Source organism: Canis lupus, chromosome 28 (genome assembly GCF_011100685.1).
Source record: "Canis lupus familiaris isolate Mischka breed German Shepherd chromosome 28, alternate assembly UU_Cfam_GSD_1.0, whole genome shotgun sequence".
In the NCBI taxonomy this organism is placed as follows: domain Eukaryota; kingdom Metazoa; phylum Chordata; class Mammalia; order Carnivora; family Canidae; genus Canis; species Canis lupus.
In genome coordinates this window covers 22512352-22536168 of record NC_049249.1, presented here as the reverse complement: position 1 = coordinate 22536168, position 23817 = coordinate 22512352, and the positions used below count along the sequence as shown (strand labels likewise).

At 33.9% G+C, this 23817-nt stretch overlaps 1 protein-coding gene across 3 annotated transcripts in view; it reads right to left on the bottom strand.

Moving 5' to 3' along the window:
• SHOC2 (SHOC2 leucine rich repeat scaffold protein) overlaps positions 1 to 23817 on the bottom strand; it is a 96643-nt gene that overhangs the window by 27078 nt on the left and 45748 nt on the right. For all 3 annotated transcript variants that reach the window (XM_038578776.1, XM_038578775.1, XM_038578777.1), the window contains exon 3: positions 5109 to 5246. In XM_038578776.1, coding sequence (XP_038434704.1) covers positions 5109 to 5246 — 138 coding nt within the window. The remainder of the gene's footprint in view (positions 1 to 5108; positions 5247 to 23817) is intronic.

Below are 23817 nucleotides of genomic sequence, written 5' to 3'. Positions count from 1 at the left end.
ACCCAGGGCAATTTACACGTTTAATGCAATCCCTATCAAAATACCATGGACTTTCTTCAGAGAGTTAGAACAAATTATTTTAAGATTTGTGTGGAATCAGAAAAGACCCCGAATAGCCAGGGGAATTTTAAAAAAGAAAACCATAGCTGGGGACATCACAATGCCAGATTTCAGGTTGTACTACAAAGCTGTGGTCATCAAGACAGTGTGGTACTGGCACGAAAACAGACACATAGATCAATGGAACAGAATAGAGAACCCAGAAGTGGACCCTGAACTTTATGGTCAACTAATATTCGATAAAGGAGGAAAGACTATCCATTGGAAGAAAGATAGTCTCTTCAATAAATGGTGCTGGGAAAATTGGACATCCACATGCAGAAGAATGAAACTAGACCACTCTCTTTCACCATACACAAAGATAAACTCAAAATGGATGAAAGATCTAAATGTGAGACAAGATTCCATCAAAATCCTAGAGAAGAATACAGGCAACACCCTTTTTGAACTCGGCCACAGTAACTTCTTGCAAGATACATCCACGAAGGCAAAAGAAACAAAAGCAAAAATGAACTATTGGGACTTCATCAAGATAAGAAGCTTTTGCACAGCAAAGGATACAGTCAACAAAACTCAAAGACAACCTACAGAATGGGAGAAGATATTTGCAAATGACATATCAGATAAAGGGCTAGTTTCCAAGATCTATAAAGAACTTATTAAACTCAACACCAAAGAAACAAACAATCCAATCATGAAATGGGCAAAAGACATGAACAGAAATCTCACAGAGGAAGACATAGACATGGCCAACACGCACATGAGAAAACGCTCTGCATCACTTGCCATCAGGGAAATACGAATCAAAACCACAATGAGATACCACCTCACACCAGTGAGAATGGGGAACATTAACAAGGCAGAAAACCACAAATGTTGGAGAGGATGCGGAGAAAAGGGAACCCTCTCACACTGTTGGTGGGAATGTGAACTGGTGCAGCCACTCTGGAAAACTGTGTGGAGGTTCCTCAAAGAGTTCAAAATAGACCTGCCCTACGACCCAGCAATTGCACTGTTAGGGATTTACCCCAAAGATACAGATGCAATGAAATGCAGGGACACCTGCACCCCGATGTTTATAGCAGCAATGGCCACAATAGCCAAGCTGTGGAAGGAGCCTCGGTGTCCATCGAAAGATGAGTGGATAAAAAAGATGTGGTTTATGTATACAATGGAATATTACTCAGCTATTAGAAATGACAAATACCCACCATTTGCTTCAACGTGGATGGAACTGGAGGGTATTATGCTGAGTGAAGTAAGTCAATCGGAGAAGGACAAACATTATATGTTCTCATTCATTTGGGGAATATAAATAATAGTGAAAGGGAATATAAGGGAAGGGAGAAGAAATGTGTGGGAAATATCAGAAAGGGAGACAGAACGTAAAGACTGCTAACTCTGGGAAACGAACTAGGGGTGGTAGAAGGGGAGGAGGGCGGGAGGTGGGAGTGAATGGGTGACGGGCACTGGGGGTTATTCTGTATGTTGGTAAATTGAACACCAATAAAAAATAAATTAAAAAAAAAAGAAAGTAAGTAGAAGAAAAATCTGTTCATATAGAATTCATCCAAATCAAGTTATTAAGTAAAATACATTTAAGAGATGGGGAAGTGGGACAGAGGTGAGAAATTAACCTTCAAGATTTGTTATGAAAAAAATGACCCGTCAATTAGAATCTTTTTTAATTCAAATGTATGAACACTTAAATGGTAGAAAATATGTCTATAGAGCACCAATCGGTATTTTTCCCCACTTATTTCATAAAATGAACTTTTCTCTCAAAGAAAGAATCATCCTGGCATTCAACTAATACTTGGGAAACAAAAAAAAATGTAAGAACATACAAAACAAACTAAATATGTCATTTAAATCGAGATAACTCAAACTACCCCCCAAAACAAGAAACTCGTATCAATGACCTCAAGCTTCCATCACAAGAAACTAAAAAAGAATAAAACTCAAAGTAGATGAAAAGATTAAAGGTCAAAGCAGAAATCGATGAAATAAAAGCCAGAGAAAAAATACAGAAAGTCAGTAAAACTTAGAAATAATCAATAAAATTGATACAATTCTAACTAGACAGGGAAAAAAAAGAGAAAAGATCTAAGTTACTGATACCAGGAATAAAAAAAGCGACATCACGATAGATTCTACAGTTATCAAAATAAGGGATTATTACAAACGATTTTATGCCTATTAACTATAACAAATGAAATGGACCCATTGAAAGATATAAATGATTAAGTTTACTAAAGAATAAAGTGAGAGACATCTGGATGGCATAGTCAGTTAAGCCTCCCAAAACCTCCAACTCTTGGTTTCAGCTCAGGTACTGACCTAAGGGTCCTGAGATGCATCCCTACATAGGGCTCCACACTGAGGGTGGATCTGCTTAAGACTCTCCCCCTTCTCTCTGCTCCCTCCTCTTCTCTCTCTAATAAATGAATCTTCAAAAAAAATAAAATAGTGATAATCTAAATAGTTCCGTATCTAGTAAAGAAATTGAAACTTTTTTAGAGATTTATTTATTTTACAAAGAGAAAGTGGTCGAGCGCAGGAGAAGGACCAGAGAGAGAATCCTCATGCAGACTCCCCACCAACATAGGGCTCGATCCCAGGACCCTGAAATCATCACCTGCACCAAAATCCAGTCTACTGCTCAACCGTCTGAGCCACCCACATGCCCAAAATTGAAATTGTTTTTAAAAGCATTTCTACAAAGAAAAATCCTGACTCAGGTGGCTTCACTGATGAATTATTACCACATATTAAAGGAAGAAAAAAATGCCAACTTTATACAAAGTGTTCCCACATTTTCCTACTTATTGTAGGAAAATGTTATTATATAACATATATATAACATGTATACACATTATATACATATTATTATATGTGGCCAGCATTACCCTGAAACTGAAACTAGACAAAGACAGGTTTTATAACATTACATGTCACTATATGGTGTATTCAAAGCAATTAAGTAAATCTAATTTTTAAAACTTCTACCAGAATGTACCTTTTTTCATTATGTCTTCTTTGTAAGCAGTGTCAATCATATTATCTGAGTTTTTGTCATAGTTCAGGGAAAGATTATAAAATTATATTTTATTAGTTTCTTCATTGTATTACCTCTATTCTCTTTCTAGAACTTCTAGTCCTCTCTCTCATGACTCTTATTTTGTATCTTTCTGTCTTTTCGTTCTAGATACTAAGAGACTTCTTCCACTTATCCTACACATTGCTATTTTAGTCTTTGGATATGTTCCTTATATTACACAGTATTTCCCATTAAACTAAACTTTATATGGCAAAGATATTTCTAAGGAATGTATTCTTTGCTTCTTTTTTGTATCAGTCTAACCATGTTAGATATGTAATACATATCTTTTCTATGCTCTTTTTTCTTCTAGGATCACTGCTCTTTATTCATTTTGGCCATTTTAAGATTAAAAAAAATAATAATAATTGTGTCCCAGTCCCTAATGATCCAGAAATTAGATCCTTTTATTTATATAGAAAATTTGATAAAATTATTAAGAATATACTAGAATAGTTCACCATATGTTATATACCATCTTACCTTTCAGAAATGAATCTAATGCAGCTAACTAGTTAACTAGAATTACTTAGTCTGTTGCCACTAAATATAGTAATGTAATATAAAGAACTCTGGGCCAAGAATCAAGAAGATAAAAGTTCTAATGGGTAGCTATTATATCTAAAGAAGTCTGAAATTAATTGCCCTGTAACCTAAAAACAGATTATAACTTACTAAAAAAATCCTCAACAATTACTTGTTTCAAGCAATAGTAGACTAGCTAATTCAGACAAACCCTTCCACCAAAAAAAGTTAAAAACACGTCCAAAACAAAAGTCAGAGAGCTAACAAGATAATGACTAATCACCAGGTCAGAAACCAGCTGGAAACCTAAGAAATACGCAAAATAATGGAGAAAATTTTGTCCTAAGAGTGCTTCTCTAACTAGAAAATGCAGCTAAGAAGGCAAGTATCTGCCAAGAGTCAAAATCTACAATCAGCCAATGGTGGGAAGTCCAGAAGTCAGAATCAACTGGGATACTAGAGGGCTGCATCCTAGCACTCAGGGTAAACCTGAAGTAAAAACAGCCCTTCAATTCGTCTACAGAATACCTCTGAATGACGTGTAGGACCAGAAAAATTTCAAACCTTAGAACACAGATGGATTCAAGTGGTCCCTTAGGTACCTGACAGAAACAAACAAAAATCCTTCTGGAGAAACATATCATCATAGGCCTCTTATGATATTGTAACAGAACCTCATAAATATTCATTACTGAAATTACAAAAATTAGGTACAGGTGTAATTTTCCTAAATAAACATTACAGTTTTCTTATAACACACCATTAACTACAAAGGTGTCCAAACTTTAAAAAATTTCCTTTAGTGTTTGTATAAATTTATGGACATTTAGAAAGATAAACAAAAGACTATGCAAATATATCACAATAAACACACTTCAACTTTTTGAGTCTGGCTATTTTGTACTTCAAGAGATCTCTTAGTCCCTTCAACAGTAGAGATGAACAAGCTTTAAGCTATACTGCCCATGTTTTTATTTATTTATTTATTTATTTATTTATTTATTTATTTATTTATTTATTTATTTTTTACTGCCCATGTTTTAAAGACTAAATAGCAGTGGTTTTATTTTTCAGTGGTTTGATTTAGCATAAGAGACCATACCCTATATAATAGCAAGCAACATTCTGAAATAAGCAAAAGCAGAAAATGCACCCATTCTGCAATTTAAGAATTATAATAAAATATATACTCAATATTCCACAATCTTCTTTATGATCCAACATTTGCTAAAATCTAATTATTTTCTTCACCAAGAAATGGAAATAAAAAGCAATTTAAAAATATACTCTTTTAGAAGTTTTACTACTTTAATAATAATGAATTTTAAATTTTAACTTTTAATATAGAAATGGATCAAAAGTAGTCTTTTTAATGTCTAAGTAACTATAAATGACCATCAATGTCTTCTTTCTTCATTCATACCTATAGTATCTGGGAGGTCTAGCAGCTCATTGTGCTGCAAGTCAAGGTTGGTTATCTGTGTGCAGTTTCCAATTTCCTTTGGGAGGTGTTCAAGTTGATTGTGAGCTACATCCAGCGTAATGAGGTTACATAATTCACCTGTAAAATTGATCAACATAAATATTTAACAAGAATTATTAAAGAATATATTAAGCAAGACTGAAAGAAAGAAAAAAACTTCATTTTCTATATCATAATTGTACTTTCTTTCTGAAAAATGTAAAAGTCAAACACAAGTTCTGAAATGTGTTAGAAAATGACATCTTACAAATATTGAGTCACCTGGAATCAATGTTGTTGTATATCTGGAACAAATGTAATCTGTCAATCATACCTCAATAAAAAAAGAAAAAATAAAGAAAATGAAATCTGATAAACTTAAAATGTTGATTACAGAGGACTACCAATATACATGACCACCAGTATTATATACACAGTTCTAAGTAATCATCAACCACATTTATGTTTGTATATTCCACACTTTAAAGCTCACTAATTTTTTAACCAAATTCAACACAATAGTATCAGATTCATCTTGAGTTTAATTTGACAATCACCTTCTACTTTAAAATATATACAATCTCAAATAGGCATATGTTCTGATGTTATATAAAGTGAGATTTATAAATCAAAAACTGCTTCTAGATTTAACAGTACTCCAAAAGGATAGAAAATAAGGATATTTTTCTTGTTGAAAGAGTTGTACTGGCAATTTAGATTATTCTTAGTATTATTCCTCAATATTTTTGTTACAGAATCATCTGAACCTACAGTTCAAAAACTTTATAATTTGTAACAGCTACACTGGTTCTCTCATGACTTCCCTTTTTTTCTAAAGGCATTAGTCGGGAATCCTGAAAAAGTAAGATGAGCAAGTAAAGTGCATGAAGCTGAAAAATGGGGCTGGGACACATTATCATGCCACATTATTATAAACACAAGCAACAGAGAAAATAGGTAAACTGAATTTCATCTATATTAAAAACATGTACGTCAAAGGACACTATCAAAAGAGTGAAAAGGTAACCCACAGAATGGGAGAAATGTTTGCAAGTCATATATCTCCTAAAGGATTAATATCCAAAATAAAAGAACTCTTAAAACTCAACAACAAAACCCTCAATTTATAAATGGTTAAAGAACTTTATATTTGCCCAAAAAATACACAAACGGCCAATAAATACATGAAAATATGCTCAACATCATTAATCATTAGAAAAATCAAATCAAAATCACAATGAAATACCCCTTCACACATGGTTAGAATAATAATAATAAAACAGTAAATAATAAACATTGGCAAGAAGGTAGAGAAAGTGACCCTTGTGCTTTACCATCCAGGTTTTCAGGGTGAAGACAGAAGAAAAATCCCCTCCTATTTTTCCATAGGCATTGCATATTCAACTGCAGAAAACCCAAGGCAAAGAGAAATTTTTGGAAGAAGCTAGAGGATAAAAGCACCTTACTTTTGGAGGAACAGGATAAGAATTATATTAGACTTCTCTTCAGAAAACCATATAAGCAAAAAGAGTACAATGAAATATTTAAAGTCTTGAAAGAAAAAAACCCTACCAACCTAGAAGTCTGTATCCAATGAAATTATCCTTCAAAAGTAAAAGAGAAATAAAGACTTTCTCAGACAAACAAAAATTGAGGGAGTTTGTCACCAGTAAACGGGTCTTGCAAGAATACTAAAAAAAAGTTCTTCACAAAGAAGGAAAATGATATAGATTAGAAACTTAGATCTATATAAAAGAACACTGGAGAAGGAATAAAGTATTTTCTTACTCTTAATTGACCTTACAGATACTGGTTTGTTCAAAGTATTAATAGCAACAATATATTAGATGATACAGATCAAGGAAAAATGAGATGAATGACAGCAATGTTATAAGGGACAAAAGGGAGGAATTGGGAATACTCTGTTACAAGGTAACCACACTATCCATGAAGTGGTATAGTGTTATTTGAAAGTGGACTTATAATTGGCTGTGAATGCACACTGTAAACTCCAAGACAACCACACACATACATACAAACAAAAAGGTATAAAACAATATGCTAAGGAGAGAGAATATGGAATATAAAACGCTCAATTTTAGAACAAATTCAACTAATAGAAAATGGTTACAAATATAATTGATATTAATCCAACTAAATTAGTAAACACTGTAAATGTACATAATCTAAATGCACCAAGTAGTGAGACTGTCAGAGAGGAGAAAAGAAAAAAAGACCCAATTGCATGTTGTTTTCAAAAAACTCACTTTAAATACAAACACAAGTAAATTAAAAGTAAACGCATGGAAAAAGAAATAGTGTTAATCAAAAGGAAGTTGGAGTAGCTACATTAAATTCCGAAAAAGCGGACTTCAAGGCAGAAAAATTATCAGGGATATAGAAAGCATTACATAATGGTAAATGGAGCAATTCTCCAAAACATAATAATCCTTAAAGTGTGTAGAGCTGTTTATCCCCTCTTTATCGAGTACAATGCTCAGTACCATGTTAAAGAATAAGTGAAGATAATTAGGGAAAGATAAAATTTGGATCTAATACGCTTCAAGCCAGAATAAAACATTTTTTTGAATTTGCCATTATCGTTTCTAATAAATAATACTTGAAACTGCTTTAGTTCCTACTAAGACAACCCACTTCTCTAAAGAAAGATACATAAAACCAAAAGTGTACAGAGTTGAGGCAAGTAAATAAAACATGTTGAAAGAAGACTATGACTAACTTTAGCCCATATGGAATAGCTGGGATTCAACTCAGATCCATAACTGCTATACTATAAATTATTTGACTTTCCCCCCAAGATCCACATATAAATTTTAAGACTCATGAAGAACATTTTTAGAACTTTTAATTTTGCTCAGTTTAAAGAAAATAAATCCAATAAACTTCAGTGAAGTTTTATCATTATACAGTTTCCATGAAAACCTACAATATTTTTAAAACTAACCCAAAACTTCCTATTTAATACAATGAACAAAACATTTTTAGTATTGGAGTTTAAGATCTCTCTTCTTTAGAGTAACACTCATAACTGCCCAAGCTCTTCTTATTCATATTCAAATAATTAGAAACATTTGAAAATTGTGAATATATGAGAAATTTTATACTAGACACTGTGCCAGGAAAAGAGCCTGTTATATCTAAGCAGTTCTTGAAATACTTACAGACTACTTGCTATTTCTATACTCTGTCCAGCTATATAGTACTTTTAAACATGTTTCACCACATATGATCCAAATATGATAAAAACAAAACAAAATATAAATCCATCCCAGATGGTTCTCAAGGACAATAACCAAGGTGTTATAAGTGACTGGCCTCTGACTGGGTTTAATAGTGGTAAAAACCACTATTTTCTACTTTATACATTTGTATTGGGTGATTTTTTCCTTCATTTTTGTACCTTTTTTAATTCAAAGAGAAAAAGGAGAGACTCAAAGAAGTAAACACTAGCAGTCTCTCCTACACTATTCATAGAAGAACACTTTCTTATCCACAATAGAAGTTTTCTGTGGAGCAGATGTATCTTTTAGTGAAAAAGAATGCATCATGCTAGTAACATCAGTCACTGATATTACACATCTTATGATTCATATTCCATACTTAATAAGCAATCTTTATACTTACTAAGCAATCTTTAAATTTTAAATCTGACTTCCCACACATTTGCTTACAGAGAGAACATGGACTTCATTTATCCATTCTACAAATGTTTATTAAGCACCTACCATGTGCTACACAATATTCTAGGAAATGAGGATACAGTAAGAGAAAAAAAGAGCTAAAATGCCTGCCTTCATAGAACTCACATTTTAATAAGAAAAAAAAAACACATATAATCAAGGTGAGGAAGTATTAAGAGCTATACAAGACAATAAAGCAAGATAAAAATAAAAGACTGTGATAGGGGAAGGAAACTGGATGTATTGATAGAAGTAAAAGGGAAATAAACTGATGAAGTAGCATTTGAAACAGATCTATGCTTGAGGATTCTCTCTCCCTCTCCCTATGCCCCTCCCCCACACTTGCACAAAGTTGCTTGTTTGCTCTCACTCTCTGGAATAAATAAATCTAAAAAAAAAAAAAAGAAAGAAAAAGAAAAAGAAAACAGACCTAAATAATGGGAAGAGGGAAGAAGCAATGAGAATTCTGGGGGGAAGAATGTTCCAGGCTGAGTGAAGAGCAAGCACAAAGGCAAGAGAGAACTTCAAAATATAACAGAAGGCCAATGTGGCTAGAATCATGATTAAGGAATCAAGCGGTAGGAGATAAAGTAGCCCTGGGTTAGATTCACTTAAGGTTTTGCAGTCTAAGGTAAAGACTTCAGCTTTGACTAAAAGGAGTGGTAATGGTAATTAAGTGTTTTTTATTGTTGCTTTAATAGCAGTTTTAGGTTTACAGAAAAACAGCACAGAAAGTACAGACAGTTCCCAAAGATCCTCTTTCCCCACACACACACCAATTTCCCCTATTAACATCTTCCATTGTGTGATACATTTGTTAGAGTTGATAAATCAACATTGATACATTATTTTAACTGAAGGTTCATATTTTACATTAGCATGCACTCTGTGTTGTCCAGTTCTATATGCCTTGATAAATAGATAACATCATGTACCCATCACTATAGGTATCATATAGAACAGTTTAGGGGCCTTTAGGTGGCTCAGTCAGGTAAGCATCCAACTCTTAGTTTTAGCTCAGGTTATGATCTTTCGACTGTGGGATCAAGCCCTGCTTCAGGCTTTGCGCCCAGTGCAGATTCTGCTTCAGAGTGTCTCTCTCTCTCAATTAAAAAAAAAAAAAAAAAAAACGGCTTAACTACGCTAAAAATCCCCTGTGCTTCACATACTTATTCACCCCCTTTTCTTCTCCCAAAGCCCCTGGCAACCATCGATTTTTACTTTTTCCCTTTTTCAGAATGTTATATATAGTTGGTATCATATAAGATGTAGCATTTTTCAGATTGGCTTCTTTTATTCAGCAATATGCATTTAAGGTTCCTCTATGTCTTTTTGTAGCTTGATAGTTCATTTATCACTGAACAATACTCCACTGTATGGTTGTACCATAATTTGTTTATCCGTTCATTTATTGAATGACATCTTGGTTGCTTCCAATTTTCAACAATTATGAATAAAAATGCTAAAAACATTTTGCGTTTAGTTTTTTGTACATATATAAGTTTTCAACTCATTTGGATAAATAACTAGGATCATGATTGATGGATTGTAATGGTAAGACTATGTTTAGCTTTGAAAGAATTTGCCAACTGTTTTCCAAGTGTCTATACCATTGTGCTTCCCACCAGTGACATGTAAGAGTTTGAATCTGCATTTGGTGTTGTCAGTGTTTGGGATTTTAGCCATTCTAATAGGTATGTAGTGGTGGTGGCTGTATTTTCAAAATACAGTTTTACAGGATATAAGGTAGCCTTATGGAAAAGCAATAATAATATGATAATGTCTGTCCTCAAAAAACAAAATCTACCCTGGAAAAATAAGATCTACATAAAAATATATAAAAGCTAAACACTGTAAACATAAAGGAGGAGGTAAATGAGCCTGGATGACTCAGTAAAGCATCTGACTCTTGATCTCAGCTCAGGTCTTGATCTCAGGGTCATTAGTTTGTGAAGCCTACAGAAAAAGAAGAAAAAAAAAAAGGAAGAAAGAAGAGGAAAAAAGAAGAAGGAGGAGGAGGTATATATACAAAGTGATGGATAGGGGGTGGCTGGCTGGCCCAGTCAATGGAGCATGCAACTCTTGATCTCAGGGTATGGGTTCAAGCCCCACATTGCATGTAGAGACTACTTAAAAATAAAAATCTTAAAAAAAAAAATGTGATAGGTAAATAGAAGCAAGATTCTGGCTGGGTAGATAGGGAAAAGCTAGATTTTAAAAGATGGTCAGAAACTGGGATCCCTGGGTGGCGCAGCGGTTTGGCGCCTGCCTTTGGCCCAGGGCGCGATCCTGGAGACCCGGGATCGAATCCCACATCGGGCTCCTGGTGCATGGAGCCTGCTTCTCCCTCTGCCTGTGTCTCTGCCTCTCTCTCTCTCTATCATGAATAAATAAATAAAATCTTTAAAAAAAAAAAAAGATGGTCAGAAACTACACAAATATTCAAAAATAAAGAGAGATAAGAAAGAGAGAGAAAGAATGAACAGGAAGAAAAGAGGAGTGGAAGGAGCCTCGGTGTCCATCGAAAGATGAATGGATAAAGAAGATGTGGAATACTACTCATACAATATATACAATGGAATATTACTCAGCCATTAGAAATGACAAATACCCACCATTTGCTTCAACGTGGATGGAACTGGAGGGTATTATGCTGAGTGAAGTAAGTCAATCGGAGAAGGACAAACATTATATGTTCTCATTCATTTGGGGAATATAAATAATAATGAAAGGGAATATAAGGGAAGGGAGAAGAAATGTGTGGGAAATATCAGAAAGGGAGACAGAACATAAGGACTCCTAACTCTGGGAAACGAACTAGGGGTGGTGGAAGGGGTGGAGGGCGGGGGTAGGGGTGAATGGGTGACGGGCACTGAGGGGGGCACTTGACGGGATGAGCACTGTTATTCTGTATGTTGGCAAATTGAACACCAATAAAAATAAATTTATTATAAAAAAATGCAAGAGGTTCAGCGATATTTGAACTTCAAATAAAAAACAAAAAACAAAAAAAAAGGAAGAAAGGAAGAAGGCAAAAAAAAAAAAAAAAAAAAACTGGAGCTCCAATTCCTTTGCCAGGGATATATTCAACAGAGAGGAGTCCATATATTTACTAAAAGATTTACATTATAGTAACACAGTAGCCCTATTTGTATTAGCTCCAAATAGAAAGCACTAAACAACAGAATGGATAAACTGTGGCATATTCACACTATGGGATATTAAGCAATAATGAGAATAAACTATCTCTATATACACCAATTATGATGAATACCGCCAAAAGGGAGAACTCAAATACAAAAATATACATAGATTTATGGTTTCATTTATATAAAAGAAATAATGTTTGTTCACAGAAGTCTGTATACTACACTTACTCTTGATGGGAGCAGTGACTGAAAGAGGGATCTCCTGGATGGTTTTGATGTTCATTTTTTAGCTTGGATACTAATACTATACAGTTTACAATCCTCAGTTGTACATTTATGATACATCAATAAAAGTAAAAAAAAAAAAAAAGTCTCTGGCCCAAGCTCCTGCTTTGGACATGCTTTAATCTAAACCATGGCACAGAAATAGAAAAAGCCATTTCTTAAATTTGTATTAGATGTATAACCTTCAATGTATTTTAGTAAAATGTGCTTTTTTTTCTCCCCTCTATGGAAATTCTGAAGTCTAAATTAATTCCATTTTGAAAACATTATTTTCCTTTTTTCTTGTCTTTAGAGGAGGCAAAGGTTGCACATTATATCCAAGACTTTTTAAGCATGGTATTACCTTTTATCTAGACAATGAAACATGCTGGACATATTCCTTCTCAAAGGTGACAACACTGTCTAGACTCTTGCTGGGATTCTTCCTGTTATTTCTCTGAGCAATATAGTCGACCAGGTTATTCTAATATATTAAACCCATTTTCATCTTGTAATACAGAAAGTTAGTGTTCCACATGCAAAAAGCAGTGGGACACATGATGCCTGATATCTAAAAGTCACATAGTTGGTATGTAAAACTAATGTTCATCAAACAGAAGAGTGATTTAGGAGGAGAGTATCTTTTTTTTCCCTTCTGGAGGCTGCAAGTTATTAGGATGCATTTAAATATCAAATCCCTGAAGATTTGGAACTTTTCTAAGTTTCCCATTTTTTCACATTGTGTTTTAGAAAGATCTTTGATTTTTTAATAATTGTTAAATTATTAAATTTAATTTAATATTAAATATTATAAATTATTATAAATATTATTATAAATTTTAATAATTGTTAAAAATATTTTATACATTGCTTTGTTCAGAGTAGCTTAATATTTGATTAAATAAGTGACAAAACTAAACATGGAGTTTGATAATTTATTGCTCTAAGGGCATTAATTCAGTCTGAAAAAAATTCTTACATGCATGTTCTCTTTATCAGGCACAACACTATGCACTAAAGATACAAAGACACTTCAAGACACTAAATACCTGTTTTCATGAAACTTAAAATTAGGAGACATCATGTGATTTGATGGGAAGCCAGAGAGGGCTCTGCTTATGAAATTTCACCATTAAAAAGCCATTTTTTTAGTTGATCTTTCACTGTCAAAGTTCTTTACCTTTAGGATGACCATCTCATTCACTTAATCACTCAAGAAAAATTTATTATGTACCTACTGGAAATTAAGCAGTGAACAAAAAGTCTATTCTCAGGGAGCTTACATTCTAGTATGCACAGAAGGAAGAATCAGAAAATAAGGAAATAAAGGACTAACTGCTATAAACAAAAGTAAAGTAAGGAAAGACAGTTGGAGACAAGAGTGTATGGACCAGCTGGGAGGAACCATGTGCATATGTTAACTAAAACACAGGACATGTGAGAGGAAGTAAGGAAAAAAGGAAAAGAAAAAAGAAAAGAGATCTGGAGTCTTAAATATCAAACTAAGGAATACAGACCTTTTTGATCAGGCAATAAAGTACAATTTAAAGTTTCTGAATAAGCATGATAATCAGAATGTTGTTCTTAAAGTCTGTTTTCTTTCTTTTTTAAAAAAATTTTATTTATTTATTCATGACAGACACAGAGAGAGGCAGAGACACAGGCAGAGGGAGAAGCAGGCTCCATGTAGGGAGCCTGATGTGGGACTCAATCCAGGATCTCCAGGATCACACCCCAGGCTGAAGGTCGCGCTAAACCATTGGGCCACCGGGGCTGCCCTGAAAGTCTATTTTCTCATAGATTAAAAGAATGGATTGGAGAAGGCAAAATTAGGAAGCACAGTCTATTAGGAAACTATTGCAGTTAGCCCACATGAAACATGAGGGGGCCTACAGTGAGTAATCAAAAGCAGTGGAATGAACAGGCCCACTACACAAGCAACAAAGAGAGGAAAAAAGCAATAGGAATGTGGTAAATTATATACGGTAAAGGACTAGTTTGGGGTTTTGCTTTTTTCCTAGGTGGTTATAGACCAACATTCTGTAAAATACAAAACTGCATTCTTGGATGTTCCAGCAATGTCAAATTGTTATACAAGATTCTAAATGCTTACTTTCAATTTGTGTTAACTTGTGACAAACTGGTGATAAAATAATTGGTTGGCCAGCAATCTGTCTGGTGATTAGACCACACTTTGACATGATCTAGAACAGGAAAAAAATCCTGATTTCAAGATACTGAGCCAGATTTGACAGAGAAGATAGTGATGCAATTAAAAGAGAGAAACAGAATCCAAAAGGAAGGGAAGTGTTTGGTGAGGAGTTATATTTTAATAATGCTAAATCTGAGATATTGGTAAGATATACAGGTAACAATCTATTGGTTAATTAGGAAAAAAAAAATACAGGTCTGAAGAAAATGTTATCATGACAGAACATTTTTTGCCCCAAAGAGGGAATTGGGGTTAATAGCCAAAGAGTCAAATACTGCTCTTCTGGCTAACAGTCATGGTGGAGTCCTGGATAAATTATCTTTAAAACACTATATAAAAGCATGCAAAGAAACTCAAAGCAGAAACTAGAAGGAATTCAACTCTTGCAAAAAGGGAACTATGATACGCAGACTTTTAAGATGGCCTCAATGACCCTGTCTCATGTATAACTACACATTGCATAATTAACCCTCTTTTGAGTGTGTGCTGAACTCAGTGACTTGTTTCTAATGGACAGAATATGAGAAGAGTGATGAGATGTCACATCTGTGATTAGGTTACAAAAGATTGTGCTCTCATCTTGCTAGCATTCTATTCCCTTCTCCCCTTGTACCCTTTGATAAAGCAAGCTGCCACGCTGGAGAGATCCATGTGGCAAAGAACTAAGGGCAGCTTTCAGCCAACAGCCAGTAAGAAGCTGAAGCCCTTAGTCCAACAGCCTGCTAGCACCTGAATCCTGAAAACAATTACATGAGCTCAGGTGTGGACCCTCTTCCAGACATGTGTTCAGATGACACCCCAGCCCCTGGCTACCACCTTGAGTGAGAGATCTTATAAGAAACCCTAAATCAGAAGATCCAGTTAAGCTATGCTTGATTCTGAACCAAAGAAACTGTAAGATAGTAGTAAACAAGTGCTGTTTTAGGAGCTATGCTTCAGAGTAATTTCTTATGAAACAGTACATAACAACAACAAAAAAATTACACTGGGTAAGATCCACATTTTTAAGGCTTTTACCATGAAGTTACTCACAAATCTGCCAGCAGAAAATAAATCTCAAGTAGAAAACCAGAGTCCTACTGGCCTGAAAAGCCAGAGGATAAGGTCTAGGGTTTATGACAGTGGCTGGAATTCAAGGTTGGATATCCTGGAAAGGAGGAAACACAAAGAGTGTAGTCCCAAAAATCTGCATATGCATACCCCTCATATTTTTGACTGCCTCCAAAAGTGCTCCTATGGGAGAGAAGACTGCAAGGAACCCAGGGGAAAAACAACAGCTAGAAGGCTAAAAGAGCCAAGCAGAGATTTTGATAGCTGCTGTATGTAGTAGGTAAGTTTTCGGAATTTTGGTCCTGCCAAGTTAGAAGGGTCAGAAAACAAAATCCCCAGATAGTCATACTATAAAGACCATATATCAGACTAAATCTCAAAAAAATAAAGTATCTCAAATTAAAACTTCATTTGCATGAGATTAACAATAGATTAGACACTGAAAAGGAAATCATATATAGCAATAAAAAATGCAATAGAAACAATCTAGGGATCCCTGGGTGGCGCAGATGTTTGGCGCCTGCCTTTGGCCCAGGGCACGATCCTGGAGACCCGGGATCGAATCCGACGTCAGGCTCCCGGTGCATGGAGCCTGCTTCTCCCTCTGCCTGTGTCTCTGCCTCTCTCTCTCTCTCTCTCTCTCTGTGTGACTATCATAAATAAATAAAATTAAAAGAAAAAAGAAACAATCTAAAACACACATAAAAATGAATAAAACATCAGTTACCTGGAAGGGAACATAAAGAGATTTAATATACATGTAGTTAGAAATACACACCAAAAAAAAAAAAAAAAAAAAAAAAAAAGGCATTTTTTTTAAATATACGGAGAAAAACACTTAAAACACTGAAACAAAGATAAGAACTATAGCAAAACTGCTGGCCTGAAACTAGGCAAGCCAGAAAAAACAAACAAAACAAAATGCACAGAGATAGGAGAGAGTGTAAAATACAGAAAAAAGGGAAAAAAAGAAAAAGAAAGCTGTCAAACTAGAATTCTACACCAAGAAAAATAGTTTTAAAAAATAAAAGCAACAGGCTCTAAGACAAAAGCCTGGAGAATTCATTATGAGCATACCTGTACTACAATATATATTAAAGAAGTTCTTCGGATAAAAGAAAAATAACAAATTCAGATCTACATAAATAACGAAAAGACTAGAAATGGTAAATTCATGAGTAACTATGAAAGGGTTTTGGGTGGTTTTTTTTTTTTTTTTTTGCATTTTTTTAATCTCTTTAAAAGATAACCGAGAAGGATGATGGCACAGCAAAAGGCAGAGGAAACAACCTAAAAACGTCCACAATAACCAAAGCTGAAACAAAAGGAGCAATATAACAATAAAAGTAATACTGGGCTGGAAACCACAGAACAGAATGAGCCCAGACTGATATAATTTAAGTAAGGAAATAAAACAATATATAAGGGAGAGAAAGAACAGCTCTTCGTTATAGAAGAATATCAATTAATGAGAAAGAAATGAGGCAAATTTTTTTTTAAAAATCACCACTAGAACACAGTAGTAACTGTTTCAGGAAGATGAAGATCCATCCATGAATGCTAAACTCAGGGAGCAATGGATTAAGGAAAAATAAGGTATTGGTATAGACTAAAACCAGCACTCCTTAAGGTAATTATTAATTAAGAAGAAAAATTATTAACTTTAAAGTGGAGCAGCACAGCAAAAATCAACATAACCAAGGTCAAAATCACCAGCAATGAGACATATCAACATCATGTATCTCTCAATATGATTCACTCAGGAAAGCACCACAATCATCTCAGTGGCATTCTTGCCAAAACACATAATTTCAAACTAGTCAAGAGAAAACATAATATAAATTAAAAAAATGAGTGATCTATTACATAATGTCTGAGCAGTACTCTTCAAAAGTATCAAAGTCACAAAAGAAAAGACTTTCAATCTTTCTCCAGGCTGGAGGAGACTAGAAACATACGACTATTAAATGTAATGTAGGATTCTAGAACAGAAAAAGGACATTAGAAAAATTGATGAAATCTGAATAAAATTTGTAGTTTATAGGATTGTAGCAATGTAAAGTTCTTGGTTTTGATCACTGCATAATCACTGTATAATGGTTATTTAGATTGTTAATAAAAGAGGAACCTGGGTAAGGAGTATGTGAGAACCCCATGTACTGGTTTTGCAACATTTTTGTTAAGTCTAAAATTTGTTCAAAGTTAAAAGTTTTAAAAAGATAAAATTTAAACAAAAATAAGAGCAATTATGGGATTTATAACATATAAAGAAATAAAAGGTATGACCATAATTGCACAAAGAATGGAATAAAAGTGTTCTATGTGAAGTTCTTAAGAAATATGAGAAGGGATATATTACTTGAATGTAGACCATTATGATAGGTATTGTAAATACCAGAGCAGATACTAAAGCAAATTAATAAGGGCATATATAACTAATATGCCAAGAGTTGAGATAAATAGAATTTATAAAAATAGTCAATCTAAAAGAAGGCATGAAATGAAGGGGAAAAAAACATATGGCACAAACAGAAAATAGATGGCTGGGCAGCCCAGGTGGCTCAGCGGTTTAGCACCGCCTTCAGTCCAGGGTGTAATCCTGGAGACCCGGGACTGAGTCCCACATCAGGCTCCCTGTATGGAGCCTGCTTCTCCCTATGCCTGTCTCTGCCTCTCTCTTTCTCTCTCTCTGTCTCTCATGAGTAAATAAATAAAATCTTTAAAAAAAAAAAAAAAAAGAAAAGAAAAAGAGAAAGAAAATAGATGGCTGATTTAAACCAACCACATTGGAAACTATATTAAATGTAAATGGTCTAAATCCTTCAAGTTAGACAAAAACTTCCAGGATTAATAGGATCTCACTTATATGTGGAATTTAAGAAAGAAAACAGATGTACATATGGGAAAGGGGAAAAGAAAAAAAGGAAAAGAGGGAAACAAGCCACAAGAGACTCTTAATGAGAGAGAACAAACTGAGAGTTGATGGAGGGAGGTGGGTGTGAGAAGGGCTAGATGGTATCAAGAAAGGTGCTTGTTATGATGAGCACCGGGTATTGTATGTAAGTGATGAATCACTGAATTCTACTCCAGAAACCAATATTGCACTGTATGTTAACTACCTGAAATTTAAATTAAAATTTTAAAAACTGCCAGGATTAAAAACCACAAGATCTATATGTTGTCTATAAGAAACCATTCTAAATGTAAAGACACAAAAAGGTAGAAGAAAGGCAAAAGATATACAATGCAAGTACCAATTAACAAGGAAGTTGGAGTGACTGTATTAATATCACTTAAAATAGGATTCATAAAAAAAAATTACCAGAAATGTTACCAGAAAAAAAGACAGATATTTCTCAATGACATAATAAGTAGCCTCATCAGAAGAAGGGGAAAAAAAATCCTAGGTATATCCACAAGTACTAACAATTTCTAAACATAAGCAGCAAAAATTAATAGCACTAAAGGGAGAAAAATCTATTAGTATGGTTGGCTACCTAGTACTTATTTTCTCACTAACTGAAAAAACAGTGGGCGGAAAATTGATAATAGCATAGAATAAATGAATATTATCAACTAACATGACTTTGCTCCAAAAAAAAAAAAAAAGGCAACTCAATAAATACTCTCTTCAATTTCATATAGAATGTTTTTAGTAAGATAGGCCATATTTCATAAGTGAATAACAAAAACACTGGAAAACATCTCCCAAATACTTGACAAATTGAACAATTCACTTCTAAATAATCCATGGGTTACAGAATAAAAGATTTAGAAAATATTTTAAACAATAAAGAAAATACAGCATTAAAATTTACAGGTTGCTGCTAAAACAGTACTTGGGAAAATTATAATGAAATGCTTATATAATGAAAAGGTCTGAAATCAATCCAATAACACAGTCGACAAAGAAGAGCATATTAAATCTAAAGGAAAAACTAATAGAAACATAAAACAAAAGATTAAAAAAAAACAAAAAAAAACAAAAGCAGAAATTTTTAAAAGACCTATAAAATTTATATATCTCTAGCCAGACCGATCAAGCAAAGAACCATCTTTGAGGTGCCTGTGTGGTACAGTCGGTTAAGTGACCAACTTCTGGTTTCACCTGAGCTCATGATCTCAAGTTGTGAGAATGAGCCCCAAGTGAAGCTCTGCATTGGCCATGGAACCTGCTTAAGATTCTCTCTCTCCCTCTCCCACCCCCTCTAAAATAAATAAATCTTAAAAATTATTTCATCTCTTGTTCCTGAGCATATGGGAATATTTTCAATTATTCAGAGATTAACTAATACAAAAAAAAATCACATCAAATCTTACTAATTTGTAAAACTACATAATTAACAAAAGCTGGAAATACCTATCAAACAAGCTTGAACAGATTTAGGAACTTACATCAGAGTTTTTACTATTACTTAAATTTATCTAATAGGCTTAATTCTCTCTTTCATTGCAAAGACGACTTCAGTAAGCTCTTCTAATCAAGGGCATCTGCAACTAGGCAACATGGACAACAGTGTCTATATTCCTTTGAATGGGTAGGGTAGCATGCTGTTATTAGAATACAATTCCCTATACCTCAGTAGGGTGGAAAGTCAATTGTACCCGATCCTATCAAACCCTTCTAAGATGGCTTAAGTGTTATTTTCTGTTCTCTTACAGCCTCCTTTAACAATAACAACTCATATAGGTTTTCGTTGTTCAGTGAGACACCTGACAATCTGATGACAATAAGTTAACAGTTCATTTCCAAATTTCTAGGGTCTCTTGTAGATTCTCAGTCAAAAGGAGTTATTTATTAATAACCATGAATTCCCTTCCCTGATCTCTTTTTCCTGCCAAACTAAGTTATTCATTAGCACTCGTACAAAACACTCAAATGAGATCCATCAAATAATGTTACCTGGACCATGAATTTTATCACCCCTGGCAGTCCTGGGAGAATTTCAAGAATTTTAGGAACTAAGGGTTAAAATTTGAGTTAATATTGAAAAATGAGTAATAGTATTGAATTTCATTACATTGCCTTCAAGCTCCACTTATTGAAAAACTACCGTTTATTATCTATAAAAATATAAAAATCCACAGAAAATTAAACAGGGAATTAAAAATCTCTAAGGTCCTTTCAACTTTTAAAAAAATTGCTGATTCTGATTCTGTCCTTAGTATTTTTATATAGACATTGATGATATTATTTCACTTAACTTATAGAATGTAACAGCAGTAATTCAGTATAGTAGGAATTGTTTTCAGTAACTGTTACTGTGTCAAATGGATAAAAAATTTTTGCTGATTCTAATTTCTTACAGATCTGAATGCTATGAGAGCTCTTTCTTTAAAATAGGTAAAAATAATATGGGTTTGAAAAAGCATACATTTTAACATACCAAATCATTCTCATAAGCAAATGGATTATTTTGACAGATTCACATGAAGCTGTGTATTATATATAATGTAGGAAGAATACATTTTTTAAAAAAGTACTCCTAACTTTAGCTGTTTTTATAAAGAATAATTAAAAAGGGTTAAAGTTTAAAGAAATCCTAAACTAAACCATACTTTTCAATGAAGGAAAACTGTAGGAATACTCATAAGAGAGAAAGATGGGAGTTTTTTCTGGTTTCAAAGAACTACCATTTCCTTCATAATAGAATAAAATCCTTTAAAACTTCATTGTCCAGAATTCCCTAAATAATTATTCAAATTGACTATCTGATGGCCCTAATCCTAATCCACTCAGGAAAAAAAATTACAAAAAAGCACATCTCTAACATAAAACTCAACAGAACCAGCAGGGGTTATGGGGAGAAACAGTGATTATATCCCTGCTTTCCCTCTCAAAATGCTATTTCTTGACTGTCCTGGTATACAATGATGAGTCTTTTTCAAGATTACAAATTGTAAAAGAAGGTATGGGAGGAAGGATGAAAACAGATTTGTAAAAGAAAGCAATGACTAAGAGTTTCCTCTACTACTTGACACAGAAAGACAGGACATATACTTTCTGTGTCCATGCCTTATCACACAAAAAGAAAGGTAAATGAATATTATCAACTACTACTGACTACTGACTACTCTGATGTAAAAATCTCTAGCTCTTCGTATGATTACATTTACTGTCTGTTTAGTATCCTCTTTTACTGTTTTCTGCCAGTGTTCACGAATATGTATCACTGGTATGAAATCACAACGCATTAATAAAGATGCCATTAATGCTTATAATGGATAGATGTTCTGATTTTAATATAGTTCCTTATAAAGCAGCAAAACTTGTGTAATGACTAAATTCCAAATATATTAAACTAAACAACAGGCTGTATTTCAAGAACGTCTAATTTCTCATACTCCTCAAATATATTGCTAGATGGCATGACTGAAAGTATACTTATATGACAAGAAAATAAATACTTAATATGTATAATATAAATCTGTTTCTATAATAATACAAATCTAAAATATATAGAAGTAAGTTTTACAAAATGATAATTAACATGTATTTTGAATTGTAAATTCGTGTTATGGGTTGCAGCAGTAAGTCAAACTACAAAGGTATATAACACTTTTGGGGCACCTGGGTGGCTCAGGCCCTTAAATGACTCCTGATTTCATTCAGATCAGGTCATGACCTTAGGACTGTGCAATCAAGCCCCACATTAAATATCCTCCCTTTCTCCCTCTCCTTGTACCCCTCCCTCACTCCAAAAAAAAGTATAGAACACTGTAAAAAACATCAAATTTCCGTTTTACTTGTTTTTTTCACATGGGTCTTAATTTGGAAACATTTTCAAAGGGGTTTGGGATTTTATTTTTTGTAATTAAAAAAGCAGTAAAGCAAGATCTGCATTAAAGAAAATATTTCTGTCTTTCCTTTATAATAAAAGATAGCTTTTAAAAATTAAAAACAAATCTATAGTCATCAAAACACTGCAAATCAAAACCACAAGATACCACTTATTACTCACGGAGTGACTATAATAAAAAAAGATGTGAGGATGTAGAGAAACTGGAACCCTCATATACTATGGTGGAAATGTAAAAAAAACCACTTAGGAAACCAGTCTAGAAGTTCCTCAAAAGGTTAAACACAAGAGTTACCATATGACTCAGTAATTCCACTCTTAGGTTTACAACCTAAGAGAAATGAAAACAATGCCCACACAAAAACTTGGGACACAAATGTTAATAGTAATTTTATTTGCAATAGCCAGAAATTGGAAACAACCCAAATGTTCAACTGATGAATGGGTAAATAAAATGTGGTATATTCATACAATGGAGTATTATTTGGCAATAAGAAGGTATGAAGAACTAATACATGCTACAATCTGGATGAATTCTGAAAACATGCTTGCTAAGTGAAAGAAGCCAATCACCAAAGACCACACAGTGTATAATTCCATTTATATGAAATGTCAAGAATAGGTAAATCCACAGAAACAGAAAGCAAACTAGAGTCTGCCTAGGGCTAGGGGGTTTCAAGAAAACAGAGGAGGGGTAACTGCCAAAGTGCAGAGTTTCTTTTTAGAATGATAAAAGTGTTCTAAGATTGTTTGTGATGGTTGCACAACTCTGTGAATATGCTGAAACCAACTGTGCTGCACACTTTAAACATATGAATTGTATAGTATGTGAATTATATCTTCATTAAACTGCTAACATCCTCCTCCCTCAAAAAAAAACAAAAACAAACAAACAAACAAAACCCAATGCAATGGCTTTTAACTGCAGCTACAGATCCAATACCTGAGCTTACTCTTTAGAAGTACAGATCCCTGAACCTCCCAGACTAAGTCATGTACTATGGGAGTGGAGTGGGATCAACTCGTCTAGACTAGTGGGGGGCAACAGAGTTAAGAACTAGGTTCATATTCTGACTCTGTCAACTTCCTAGCTGCATGACTTTTGGTAAATTAATTTCTCTATACATTTTCAGTTCCTACTTCAATACAATGGAGGAAGAACTGCCTATTGCAATGTGTTACTGTAAGAACTTAATGAGAAAATATACACAAAATATACCATATGACAAACTATGCTCAAACAGTTACTCTTCTTATTATGATTATATTATTTTTACTGGACATCTTGTTTTCTATAGGGAAAAGATAATGCAGACTTCTACAATGTCTGCCCCAAATCCATGCATCTAAGTTAATCCTTATAAATCTTGGGACACCTGGGTGGCTCAGTAGTTGAGCATCTATCTGCCTTTGCTCAGGGCATGATCATGGGGTCCTGGGATGGTGTCCTGCACTAGGCTCCCTGCAGGGAGCCTGCTTCTCCCTCTGCCTATG